Genomic DNA, 14,346 nt, shown 5'->3' with positions numbered 1-14,346 from the left:
TTGGCTTATTTCACTTAACATAATGACCTCCAGTTCCATCTGTGTTGTTGTAAATGACCAGGATCTCCCTTTTTGTTTTGTTTTTTGTTTGTTTGTTTGTTTGTTTTTTGAGACGGAGTCTCGCTCTGTCGCCCAGGCTGGAGTGCTGTGGCGCAATCTCGGCTCACTGCAAGCTCCACCTCCCGGGTTCACGCCATTCTCCTGCCTCAGCCTCCCGAGTAGCTGGAACTACAGGCGCCGCCACCACGTCCGGCTTTTTTTTTTTTTTTTTTTTTTTTTTTGGATTTTTAGTAGAGAAGGGGTTTTTCTGTGTTAACCAGGGTGGTCTCAATCTCCTGACCTCGTGATCCACCCACCTTGACTTCCTAAACTGCTGGGATTACAGGCGTTAGCCACCGTGCCTGGCCTATTTTTAGTTTTCTGAGGAACCTCCATACTTTTCTCCATAGGGACTGTACTACTTCTCATTCCCATGAACAGTGTTCCCTTTTCCCCACAACCTCACCAGCATTTGTTATTGCCTGTCTTTGGGGTAAAAGCCATTTTAACTGTGGTGAGATGATATTTCACTGCAGCTTTGATTTGCATTCCTCTGATGATCAACTGTGTTGAGCACTTTTTTATATACCTCTTTGCCTTTTGTATGTCTACTTTTGAGAAATGTCTATTCAGATCTTTTGCCAATTTTTAAATTGAATTATTAGATTTTTTCCTATGGAATTGTCTCAGCCCCTTATATATTCTGCTTATTAAGCCCTTTCCAAATGAGTATTTTTCAAATGTGTTCTTCCATTCTGCGGGCTGTCTCTTCATTTTGTTGATTATTTTCTTTGCCATGCAGAAACGTTTTAACTTGGTATGATCCCATTTGTCCATTTTTGCTTTGGTTGCCTGTGCTTGCAGGGTATTACTCAAGAAATTGTTGACTAGAGCAACATCCTGGAGACTTTCCCCAGTGTTTTCTTTTAGTAATTTCATAGTTTGTGATCTTAGATTTAAGTCTTTAAGTCATCTTTTTTTTTTTTTTTTTTTTTTTGAGACAGTCTTGCTCTGTTGCCCAGGCTGGAGTGCAGTGGCACAATCTCGACTCACTGCAACCTCTGCCTCCTGGGTTCAAGCGGTTCTCCTGCCTCAGCCTCCCCAGTAGCTGGGATTACAAGCTTGTGCCACCATGCCCAGCTAATTTTTGCATTTTTAGTAGAGATGAGGTTTCACCATGTTGTCCAGGGTGGTCTCACACTCCTGGCCTCAAGTGATCCATCTGCCTTTGACTCCCAAAGTGATAGGGTTACAGGTGTGAGCCACAGCACCTGGCCCCTTAAGTCTTTAGATCACTTTGATTTGATTTTCATATATGGCAAGAAATAGGAGTCTAGTTTCATTCTTCTGCATATGGATATCTAGTTTTCCTGGCACCATTTATTTAAGAGACTGTCCTTTCCCCCAACTTATGTACTTGCCACCTTTGTTGAAAATGACTCCACTGTAGATGTATGGATTTGTTTCTGGGTTCTCTATTCTGTTCCATTGGTCTATGTGTCTGTTTTTATGTTAATATCATGCTATTTTGGTTACTGTACCTCTGCAGTACAATTTGAAGTCAGATAATGTTATTCCTCTAGTTTTGTTCCTTTTGCTAAGGATAACTTTGGCTATTCTGGGCCTTTTGTGTTTCCATATAAATTTTAGAATTATTTTATTTCTGTGAAGAACATTATTGGTATTACTGCAATTACTTTTGCACCAACCTAATATTTTTTACAGGGATTGCACTGAATCTGTAGCTTGCTTTGGGTAGCATGGACATTTTAACAATACTGATTCTTCCAATTCATGAACATGGAATATCTTTCCATTTTTTGTGTCCTCTTTAATTTCTTTCATCAATGTTGCATAGTTTTTACTGTAGAGATCTTTCACTTTTTTGGTTAATTCGTAGGTATTTTATTTGTAGCTATCACACATGGGATTGCTTTCTTGATTTCTTTTTCAGATTGTTCACTGATGACATATAGAAATGTTACTCAATTTTGTATGTCGATTTTGTATCCTGTAACTTTACTGAATTTGTTTATTAGTTCTAGCAGTTTTTTGGTGGAGTTTTTAGTTTTTCCCATATATAAAATTGTGACATTTGGGACTGGATGATAATTAATATAAGAAAAATAAATTTAAATAAATTTTAAAACAAAATCATATCATCTGCAACAAAGAATAGTTTGACTTATTCTTTTCCAATAAGTCAAATTGGATGCCCTTCTTTCTCTTGTCTGATTCCTCTAGGTAGGAATTCCCCTGATAATAAATTCTGATTTTACTATTTATCTCTACTTACAACATGAGTCATTAATATTATGTGAGATTTTCTTACCTGCCATGCACTGGTCTAAACAATTTATGTGTATTATTTAATTCTCAAAAAGAAAAAATCTCTGTGAGGTTAGTACTGTAATGTCAAACTGATTCACTAGAGATTTCAAATAGAACAGCTTATAAGCAAAATGTATCAGAACAACATTTCACTACCCAGAAAATTTGCTTTTGTTTTTTCCTAATGCTAATTTGTGCAATTGTACTTGTTTGTGCAAGGAGGTTCTTGTTTGAGAAATTATTTTTATTTGGAAATATGTTTTTATAGTTTCTTCAATGCTGAGGAAAAAGTCATTTCTGTAGGTAGGTGGAAAATTTCCTAGGAGATTTGCCCCAGCAGGTTATCTGTGTGCAGGTGGTTTTTGGAGGAGAACTCTCAGGCATGCTACCTATGATGGGGTGAAGAAGGAGAAATTTGGTAGAGGGAAAAAATCTGAAGCTGGAATGGCCCTTGAGAGATGTCTTGACTTCAGTCAAGTGGGCCCAGCCTTGGGACCCCTCCCTTGTTTGGAGGCTGCCCAGGGCCTGAGAAATAGGTCAAGGCTGCTGACTTCAACCAACGGCAGTGTCTGGAAGGCATGCAGGGTGAAACCCTCTGTAGCTAGGACTCCAAGCTGGAGGAGTCTGTGCCCCCAGGTCCCAAGAAGGTCATTGATCTGCTTAAGTGACCCAGTGACTCTATGTAAGTCAAAGAAATAACGGCCTTAGAAGGCTGCATGTCCTTGCGTACTCAGAAATGCATTTGACAGAGAAAAAGGCATCTGTCAGAATTCAAGGCAGAGAAGAATGATGTAGAAAAAAAGAGCTGGAAAATTTTCTAGGCAGTCCTAACCAAAAAGATTGTTTTATGGCTTAAATCCAAAAGAATCGAAGAATAGGTAAGGAGATAATAATCAAAACCTCTTAGAAATTAGAAAGTCGATGCATACTAACAGATTTGCTGAAACTTAGGAAAAGTAATATGAAGCAACAGAGAGGAAACAGAGTCAGTCCGATTTACATCCAGACTCAGGGATTGACAACACGAGATGCAATGGAAGAAAAGGCAAAATAAGGAAGACTGGGTGGAAGTCAGTTTTAAGAGGCAGTCAGGTCCCCAAATCCCATTCCCTATTTCCATCCCAGAGACTGGGGGCATATTTCTTTCTGGAGGAAACTTTTTCTTTTTGAGGTGACATAGAAAAAGTATGAGCAACAGTAGGAGGAGTTCAGGGCAGGGGACCACCCTGACCACCAGGATCCAATGCACACCCCCACCCTGAAGCTGAGACTCCCCCAGCCCCATCCTGCTGCTCCCTCCTGCTCCCTGGCCTTCTGCTTCCTGGATAGATATTGGATAGACTTTTCTGGGGAGTCTGATCAACCTAAAGACAGAATTTTAAAAGTTTCTCCATGCTGGCCAGGCACGGTGGCACCCGCCTGTAATCCCAGCACTTTGGGAGGCCAAGGCGGTAGATCACCAGGTCAAGAGATCTAGACCATCCTGGCCAACATGGTGAAACCCTATCTCTACTAAAAATACAAAAAAATTAGCCAGGCATGTTGGTGGGAGCCTGTGGTCCCACCTACTCCGGATGCTGAGGCAGGAGAATCACTTGAACCCGGGAGGCGGAAGTTGCAGTGAGCCGAGGTGGCGCCACTGCATTCTAGCGTGGTGACAGAGAGAGAGTCCATCTCAAAATAAAATAAAATAAAATAAAAAAGTTTCTCCATCCTAACCGTTCAGGCATGTCATCTCACAGTGCGGCTCACCGGCCACAGTCCTCCTTAGGTGCCCAGACTTCCTGTCCTTTTCATTTTGTGCAGACAACTAGAAATGCATGGTGTTTCCATGAGAAGAACAAGAGACAAACACACACAAAAGGTGGCAACACAGAGAAAATGGAGGGAATTTATTCAGAGACGGAATGAAACACAACAAATAAGGGTACCCCAAATATCTCAGATATCTCAGAGTGAAAAAAACATCAACATGGTCACCACAAAATAAGAACAGTTGCTTCAAAAAGCAACATTCCGATAACACGAAGGAACTCTTGGAACTTAGTCCTAGGGAAAAAAGCAAAATTCAGTGAAATTATGTCCCGTGAAAACTCACCAAATTCTCCTGAAACCAGAGTTAAGGGATGAAGTAATATGAAATATTAACAGCAGAGGTAAGAAAATTAAAGGACAAGTTCTGAAGGTCCAACAGCCAAACGTAGGACCAGTGATTGAATAAATCTGAAGAATGATCATTTCTAAATTAGAATTCCATACCCAGCCAAATAATCAATTAAATGTGAGGTAGAATAAACACATTTTAAGGCATATGGCATCTTGGAAATTCACCTCATGAGCTTTTCCTACTGAAGGCACTAGAGGTTGTAAACCCCCAAAAGGAGAAAGAAGGGGATGAGGCACAGGATACAGGGAACAGGGGATCCAGCACTGCAGTGCGCAGAGCGGTAGAAACTCATCAGGCATGACGGCAACCAGTCCAGACGGTGGGAGGCTCCAAGAGATATTTCTTCAGAAAAGAACTGATAGAACACCTGATGCAAATGAAACAACTGGCAATGCATTTGGGTTGAATTAGTTAGAAAAGGGAACATAACAAGACAAGTATTATCTGTAGAAAAAAAAATGAAGCGGTACAGGGATAGAAAATTGGACTTTACTACATGGTTGAACTAAGAATTACATTTATGTCATCCTAATACTGTAAAGGCAACAGCAGGTATCAAAGTTACTATTTATGGAGGAATGGGTGAGGGTTTGGTGGGAAGCATATTTGCTGGAAGAAGGAGGAGAATAAATGTTTTATCTCCACATTTCCTGAGGGGAATCTACAGATAATGCTAAAAAATGAAAAATCAAGAAGAGCATAAAACATGTTATTCTCAGAAAAGGAGCTAAATACAAAGCAGCTGAAAGATATGGAAATATTTGCCTTTGAGAAAGAAGAATTTGAGATGTGGGAGGTGGAGGATTTTTTGTTATTTTGTAAAATACTCTGGAATTATTTTATCTTAATATAGATGTGTTATTCTTAAGTTTGAGTAAAAACTTGTTAAAAAGATGGACAGGAGAGAAAAAAGAAAGAATATTAATTGTGCCAGACAAAAAGAAGGGTTCATTTATTGGCCTGAATGAACTGCTTCTATTTTTTTTCTGCGATGACTTTAGTTGTAAATCAGCAAACCAGTTTCTGAGCAACTTTGGAAGAGCTTCTTATTTACATAACGTTGTTAAATATATTCTGATTATTAACATTCTAAAATGTTGATCTAAAGGACTTCTAGATTTCTATTTTTATAATCTTATTGTAAACTCCTTTTGTTATAGTATGTAGTATTGGAAACGTATATTTCAATAAATGATTAGTCTACCACTGAGATATCTTATATGAAAAAAGAAAATATCATACAATAAAAATGTCAGAGCTGAAGACCTCATTAATTCAGTTTTTTTTTTTTTATATTCTACCTAGGCGAAGGTGAAGTTTACCTTTGAATGCCTAAGAAGAAATGAATATTGTAAGCATCATTATAAGGATATCTTGTTCATTTCTTTAAAAGAAACCGAAGATTGAATGTATATTATTTGAGATTCTTTTTAATTAAATAAATAGGTATACTGAGTTTATTCATGTAATAAATGCTCATTAAGTATTTTGTTCAGGCGTTCTGCTACATGAGAATGCAAAACTAAGAATGTATAGTTTATGCTTTTAAATTGACAGATAAGAAAATTGAAATTAAAATGAGCAATTGTGATTAAAAGAAAAATAACAATAATTGCTATAATTAAGGGTTAAGCAAAATGCTAATAGCCCAGGGGTATGAGTACAAGCTTCATACAGGGACTTTCACTTGAACTACATTTGGAGGATAAATGAGAAGTATGTAGAGGAATTGATGGAGGACATTTTAGAAAGAAACAGTGACTTGGCTAGTGATACAGGCTTGGGTGCTCTGGGACGAGCCAATGCTTCAGGAATGTGGGAACATTGAGCAGTGAGCCTGGAGAGAGAGGAGAGACCTTTAGATTTTATTGTTTAGGTTGAAGCAATGAGATACCATTGATAACTATTGTTATTCACAGTAGCCCAAATTTTCATGTTATTTCTATGTGCTAGCCACTGAACCAAGCATATTACATGAAAAATCTCATGTAATCCTTACAACAACTCTACTATTATCCCCATTTTTAAGTTTTTCAAGCATGACATCAATATGACAAAATTTGTCTAGAAAGTTCATTCTAACACCCACGAATAAATGATTCAGTCAAGTAGAAAAAAAAATACACAATGATTTATACAGCTTGCATAAAAATATTCTATGTAATACAGCAAGGTAAAGGATTGGAAAGATTGTAGATACACAGTGGTTTTATTCTTTTCACTACTTCCAAAGTTTTAAAATGTGCATCTGTCAATTTTAAAATAACAATGTGTGTTATCAGAGGAAGAAGAGAAAAAGGGAAGGAAGAGTTTCAGCAAGGAGGAATAAAGTGAAGAGAGAACAAGAGAAGCAGAGACAGACAATTCCTGATAGGCACAATTGGAGGACAGATCAAATGAGAAGATGAACAGCAGAGAGACTCCTTCGTGATGGTCCAAGCAAAAGATAAGGAAGCCTCAATTCAGGCAGACTTCTATAGAAAGCAAATGGAGAAGATGGAGAAAAATAAGAGAAATGTTTAGAAAATAAATCAAAATGACCCGATCACCCATTGGACACATAGATGGTTTTGCCCATTCTCCCAGACAGGGAGAGAGAAGACTTGATGAGGCTTCTGAGAGGAAACGATGATAACATGGTTCCTAGAGCTATGACGTGATGATCTGTTGCTTATTTCACTCAGCATAACTAGCTAATGTCAGTTTATGCATTGCATAAATTGGTCACATTCCTGTTAAAGAAGAAAGGATGGTTGCATGTACTTGATCTCCAGGTTGATCCAGAACCTCAAGTTCTGACTTTGACTTAATGAAATCTTCTATTCTGTATTCCCAACAACCCAGAACTTTCATGGTGTGACTGGCAGGAATATAAAAGAACAACTTGAGGAATCTAACAATACTGGTTTGAGACCATGGGTGACTCTTTATCCAATTGTATTGACTTGATTTTCCTTTAAAAAAAGTCTAATTGCCTGTAAGGTTGTGTGGGTTAGAATGTTAAAGCAACAGCTTCACTCTACTATGTCGCAAATATATTTCCTTCCTGCTGACACTCTGCTTCCTTCTTCCTACAGGGCTTTATGAAACCTTTCTAACCAATGATGAACCAGAATGCTGTGACGTCAGGAGAGAAGAAAAATCAAATAACCCATCCAAAGGGACCGTAGAGAAAAGTGACTCCTGTCACAGGACATCGCTCACAGTGTCATCAGCAACAAGACTGTGCAACAGCAGACTCAAGCTGTGTGTTCTTGTACTGATTCTCTTACACACAGTGCTCACAGCCTCGGCAGCACAGAATACAGCCGGACTGAGCTTTGGAGGCATCAACACGCTGGAAGAAAACTCAACTAATGAGGAGTAACGGAAGGACGAGTGTCACCACAGCAGCAGCTGGCCCGCCATGAAAAATGGCAACTGCTGTCTCATGTAACAGAAACTGGGTGCTTTTACCCTCGAATTACTTATTGCAAGGCCTTTAGGGTAAAATTTAAACAGATGGGCCTGAATCCAAACAAGGACACAACCACAGCTTTTTATTGACTAAAAGGCTGGAAAGTGACTTTAAATTTCTCACACCATTTTATACACTGTGTTTTAATGTTTGGAGGTTTTATTTGCTTTCGTTTTGGTTTGGGTTTATTTGTTTGTTTATTTTTTGCACTTGTTAATGCAGGATTTATTTTGGGGGATGGTTTCTCAGAGGTAAACTAAGTCTTTTCACTGTCTCTATCTCTCTATATTTCTAGTCATTGTGTGTGTTCATCAGATAGTTCTGTCTTTATGTCCTGTCAGTTTCTATTAGAGGAATGATTGCTATGACCTCATGGTATAGCAAAAAACAACAACAAAAAAAGAATAAAAAATAAAAAAGACAAAAAAAAGAAAACAACAAAAAATAAAAATAAAAAAAATCCCTAAGTCTCCCTTCTACCCACAGAACCAATACCCTTCCCGGCCTTTCCTTTCCCTCGCCCTCTTCTCGTCCCCTAAGCAAACAACATCCGCTTGCTTCTGTCTGTGTAACCACAGTGAACGGGTGTGCACACTTGGTGGGCCTCTGAGCCCCTGTTGCACAAACCCACACCAGAGCGGAGCCAAGGGGGCCTGGCAGGAGTTCCTTTTTAGCTGAACAAACAAGTGCTCTCCATAATAGGTGGAATCAGACAGTTAACACATTTTTATGTTGAAAACTAAATAAAAGGAAAAAAATAAAAAAAAAAAAAACACTATCATGAACTGTATTGCTCCAGTTCCCATCCCCAAGTGGCCCAGCCCTTTCTTGCTGGTCCAGTTGGACAGGAGCAGCTATCTAGAATCAGGATGCAGGGAGTGATGAAGTTTTTCCTTTGACAATGGAGGTGGGCTTTCATTGTGATTTCAGTTCTGTTGCAGTAATATACGAGCACATTTTGGCCATTGTAATTACAGGGAACAAAGGGATTGCGGACACATATCTGGACTTCTTTTCCTCCCTTATTGTTGTGGAAGAGACACTAGAAATGCTCAAACACCTGCAATATACAGAATATATACAATTTTATTCCAGTATTTCCCTAACATATGGTTTAAAATTATTCCAGGTATACAGTGTATGCAATTCTGCATTATCACAGAGGAACAACTTCTTTTTAAAAAAATAAATAGGTCAACCATTTTTATTAATGTGCAAAAACTATCACTCTAACATGCTCTAGGTAGTTGAGGAAAAGAGGTCTGATCACTCTGTTTGTATTTTTTTTTCTTTGTGGGAACATTTCACCTGCTGAGTGTATATGAATTTGCTTTCTATAAAAGGCTTTTATGAGTTTACAGTAGAATCAGTGGAAGGAAGAGTTAATAAGGGCTGTTTTTAAAAAAAAACAAACAAACAAAACAAATAATTAAAAAAAAAACATTTTACATTCCTTCCTATTCTCTAACTACACTTGGGAAGTGCACTTCAGATAAGTTTGCAGTGTGACTGAGAGATGAAGGAAATCCGTAGAAAAGGTCCTCTTAGCGAACAAAATTTAGTTATTAACTTTATAGCTATGAAATTTCCCCGGGCATTTGTTTTTGTTCAAACAGACTTTAACCTCTGCATCATACTTAACCCTGCAACATGCGTACAGTATGCATATTTTGTTTTGAAAAAAAATGTTTTGTTCCAGTCTGTTAAGAATATTCAAAAATAATAAAGGTATTGCTTAATAAAATTGCTAGAATTGTTTAGCAGTACATGCACAATATCTTACTAGATTCTTTGTTTTAATAGTGTTTTGTTGAGACTGAAAATCCTAAAATGGTCTGCGCAAATACAAAAAAAAAAAAACCCCACCAAAAATGCAACATTCTCCCCGTTTTTGTTCCTTTAAAATTTTTTTTTCTGCAAATGCAAAAACATTACATGTGGACAGACACATACACATAGGCATCATATTTTAATTTATGGAAACATCGTGCTTTTCTGGGGACACAAGCCGAGGAAGTGAATGGCTCGAGGGAGACACATTAATTGCATGGAATCGTTGACTATGAAACACTTGTAGAAATGAGCACTTTGGTATCCCTAACCAGTGGTGGAATGCAGATTCCAGTGGTGCTGGGCAGACAAGAAGCAGAGGGATTGAGGCTGCAAGAGATTCCTGAGGAAGAGCTCACAGGGTGATTTTATTCAGATGACCTCTAGGTGAATGGCCAGGAAAGAGTCTGTTCTGACCTTTATCTACCTCTGCTGTGGTAAGGCCACTCCACATGCCATCTCACCATGTCTTCAGCGTTCCTCATGCTGCTTCTCCCTGTGCCGCAGGCGTTTCCAATCTTGCCGGAAGATGACAAAGCAAATGCGAATTCCACTCACTTTTATTGGCATGACAATAAAGTATTCTTTCTAAACACTTAGCAAAATGATGAAAAACAGTATTCCTTAAAACATAGGTTTTCATTTTCTCAATATATTTTGAACTGACTAAAGTTCTTTACAAATACAAGAGGATCAGAAGGTTCCACTTACCCGTGTTTTAGCGTTTGTTTGGAGATAGTGCCAACCAAAAGCTGGAAAACGAAAACCACCATTACTTTCCATAAGAGGTATGCCCCCCAAAACAGTTTTGAAAGTTGGGAGAAACACTGCAGTCTTCATCGTAAATATAAAGTGATAATTTAGGTGAGGAAGGAACAGTAAGGAGAGAAGGGGAATGAATCCTTTCTCGGTATCAAGTCACCCAGCGTTGGAACAGTCTCTGATGCTGGCGGAATCTTTTTCTTGTCATGTTCATCTGTTCTATTACAGGAGAATGATTTCAGTGCCTAGTATCTATTATTGTAAGTGTGTAACCACTTTCTCACAATATTTCCATTGGACATGTTGAAGCAGAGCAGCTTCTTCTGGGGTCAGCCAGAGGATCCAAATAGGCAACAACTCCTTTCCCAAGCTCAGAAACAATCACTGATGATGCAGATTTCACCACATCCATTCATTCTTTGTAGTAGTTTTCCTGGCACACACTTGAGCATGCTTAAGGTTGTGCACGTGTTCATTTTGAATGAGTAAGTTCAGCCCCTGCTCCTTTGTAATCATCTTGTTTAGTTTTTCCTGTAGAGGATGTCTACCATATACTGGATAGTGAACTACAATATTAAAATAACTATTTCTGCAAGCAAGTTGAAAACCAAGAAAACAATATTTGTTTCATAAATGTGTGGCATAGATTTCCCTGTGTTTATTCTTTTTATCTGCAATCGAGAAATTTCAGTTTCTGGAATATGTTGGTACTGCTAAGCTAAATGGCAAATAACATAGAGTTCAATGTCATTCTTTATTGCATTTACATTTGGTGATACATTATACTGAACTTTTCTCACATTAAAAGGATAGTGCTTTTCCCCTCTCTCACAAGACAGTAAGTGAAAGTTGTTCTTTTGAATGGCATCATTACAAAAAGTAATTTGGTTTCTTACTAATAACTTGGTACCTTAAGTACTAGAACCTGTAGTAGTTAAAACAAAAAAAAAAAGGCAGATAGCAGAAACAAAAGAATGACAGGAAAGGAAGGAAGGAAAGAAAGGAGTGAGGGAGGGAGGGAAGAAGGGAGGGATAGAGACAGGGAATGAGGGGGAAAGGAGGTTTTATATGAATGAATAAGTACATAATTTTTCCGGGGGAAAAAAGTAAATGAAATAAGCAATTGGATGCCAGACCCATGTGCCAAATACCTGAACTGGCATATGGCATTTGATATCTGAACAATGTCAAAAACGTTAATCAATCTGAAGCATGATTTACATTCTTTCTCGCTAACAATGAAATTTACAATGTTCTTGCTACTCAAAGCATTAAATCAACAGAGAACTGAAAGCTGCATTTTGTTTTATTTAGAACTGCAGTCAGGTATTTCATTTCTTTTCTGTTTGTTTTTTCTTTTCTTTTCTTTTTTTTTTTTAGATGGGAATTTGCTCTGTTGCTCAGGCTGGAGTGCAGTGGCAAGATCTCTGCTCACTGCAACCTCCGCTTCCTGGGTTCAAGCAATTCTCCTGCCTCAAGCCTTCCGAGTAGCTGGGACTACAGGCTTGTGTCACCACGCCTGGCTAATTTGTGTATTTTTAGTAGAGACGGGGTGTTGCCATGTTGGCCAGGCTGGTCTTGAACTCCTAACCTCAGGTGATCCGCCAATTAGGCCTTTCAAAGTGCTGGGATTACAGGCGTGAGCCACCGCACCCAGCCAGGTATTTAATTTCATAAGTATACATATGCATATATTAGGAGATAGGGTTATATACCATGGTGTGTGTGTATATATATACATACATATATATATACACACACACACACACATACACACATTGCTTGCAAATAAAACTTCAACTAAAACATTATGTAGTCCGTAACAACACATGTATACCATAATGATGAATGATCCTACTTGTTTGTCAAAGTTAGAGCAGCATGGTCATTTAAAAACCATACCTACTTTGACATGGGAAACAGACTCTCAAAATGTCTCCATTAATGAGGAAATCACAATTTTGAAACAGCCAGAATCTCCATCTTCCAAGCTTTAGCAATGTTTATAAAAAGCCTAATATAGCAGGTAGGTATTGGGTGATGATGAATAAAAAGACTTTCAGTGGGGAGAAGGATAAAAACTAAATATAGTTTTCAAGCAATGTCTTCATGACATTTATAAAAACTATGAAACTCTGCTACAAATTCTAGAAATTCTCCAAATAATTAGAAAATGTACAGATAATCTTCTTAGCCTTGGAATAAAAGTTAAGGCATGAAACAAAGTATGAACTATGGTTTTCATTCTTGAGATACTGTACTTCAGGGTTATGTTTACTGCACACAAGACATTCAGATTAAACTCAGAAGAAAATCACTTGGTTATTTTGTCCCTGGCCACACAGGTAAGTAATGCAAATGATGGAACTCAAGCATCTTCTGATTACAAATTACTCAAGCTAGCTCGGAGGCACAGTGGGATCCATAGGTCTTAGACACACTTGAAGAGTTGAATGGATTTTCTCCATACTCCAAGATATTTGTAAAATCACTCAATCTTAAATGAAAAAATCAAAACCATCAGGAAGATCTAGCGAATGTCTCAGAGTTTGTTTGTCATGTTACATTTTGTTCCATGACTTTGCTGTGTTGTTCAATATTTTGGAGGTAAAGGAGAAGAGGGTCTATGGGAATATTTCAATAAAATATAGATTTTTAATTTTTATTTTTAATGTGGAGAAAAGGCACAGGTTCTTAGGGTAAAGCCATGGTTTGGGTATGAGCTTTGGCTCCAGGTGACACAGGGAGGTCAATGATGTATTTGTACATGACACTTCATGCGAGAAGTGTACTTCGTAGCAACATTGGAGGCTTAAGAGAGATAAATAATATAAATGTGCCTGGACACAACAGGTGCTCAGTAGTAGTTAGTTATCGTGACTATTCATTCACAAAGTGAAACTGGATTGGCTTGCTCATAGGGACTGCTCCTGGAAGTTGTTCAGAGTTTCTGAATTTGGCTTATCTCTTAATTACGTATTTTTTAACAACACCTCACATCCTTAATCTAGCAGACTGACCGTCAATGGATTTTTCAACACAGTTTGAAAGTGTTAACATATATTACAGAACTAAAGGGAGCTCTGATGACTTTTAATATAAACAGCATTGGCCTCTTTTGATGTCCTCTCCCAAAAGGCTACTACTGACAAGCAAACGTTAAAGGCATCTACACAAATAGAGGTGGTTCTATATAAAGTGTAAATTGATCTACAGTGGTACTAGAACTACTGATGCAACTTCAAAGTGGTTGTTAAGCCACTCATAGATCAAAAAATATATATAAATGTTTGATGCCTCTGAATTCCTTAAAAAACACTATAGTAATTTTAAACTATTGAAAATGTTTAAATTGGGGGCGGAGCAAGATGGCCAAATAGGAACAGCTTCAGTCTCCAGCTCCCAGTACAAGTGACACAGAAGACAGGTGATTTCTGCATTTTCAACTGAGGTACCGGGTTCATCTCACTAGGGAGTGCCGGATACTCAGTGCTGGTCAGCTGCTGCAGCCCGACCAGCAAAAGCTGAAGCAGGGTGAGGCATCGCCTCACCTGGGAAGTGCAAGGGGGAAGGGAATCCCTTTTCCTAGCCAGGGGAACTGAGACACACAGCACCTGGAAAATCGGGTAACTCCCACCCCAATACTGCACTTTACCAAGGGTCTTAGCAAACGGGCACACCAGGAGATTATATCCCACACCTGGCCAGGAGGGTCCCACGCCCACGGAGCCTTCCTCATTGCTAGCACAGCAGTCTGCGA

General features: G+C 38.5%; 1 protein-coding gene across 2 annotated transcripts in view; it reads left to right on the top strand.

Annotated features, from left to right (window-relative positions):
• FAM155A (family with sequence similarity 155 member A) overlaps positions 1 to 9,854 on the top strand; it is a 704,134-nt gene extending 694,280 nt beyond the window's left edge. Inside the window, exons 3-4 of one of the 2 annotated variants that reach the window (XM_021929449.2) lie at positions 5,843 to 5,888; positions 7,615 to 7,702. In XM_021929449.2, the coding sequence (XP_021785141.1) occupies positions 5,843 to 5,865 (23 nt within the window). In that variant the 3' untranslated portion in view covers positions 5,866 to 5,888; positions 7,615 to 7,702. Of the gene's footprint in view, positions 1 to 5,842; positions 5,889 to 7,614 lie in introns of both variants that reach the window. The other variant, XM_021929448.2, reaches the window with a different exon arrangement.
• The last annotated feature ends 4,492 nt before the right edge of the window (positions 9,855 to 14,346 follow it).

The sequence above is a fragment of the Papio anubis genome, chromosome 15 (genome assembly GCF_008728515.1).
Source record: "Papio anubis isolate 15944 chromosome 15, Panubis1.0, whole genome shotgun sequence".
Classification (NCBI taxonomy): domain Eukaryota; kingdom Metazoa; phylum Chordata; class Mammalia; order Primates; family Cercopithecidae; genus Papio; species Papio anubis.
The sequence above is the reverse complement of the archived record's forward strand: the minus strand, read 5'-3'. Positions and strand labels throughout refer to the sequence as shown.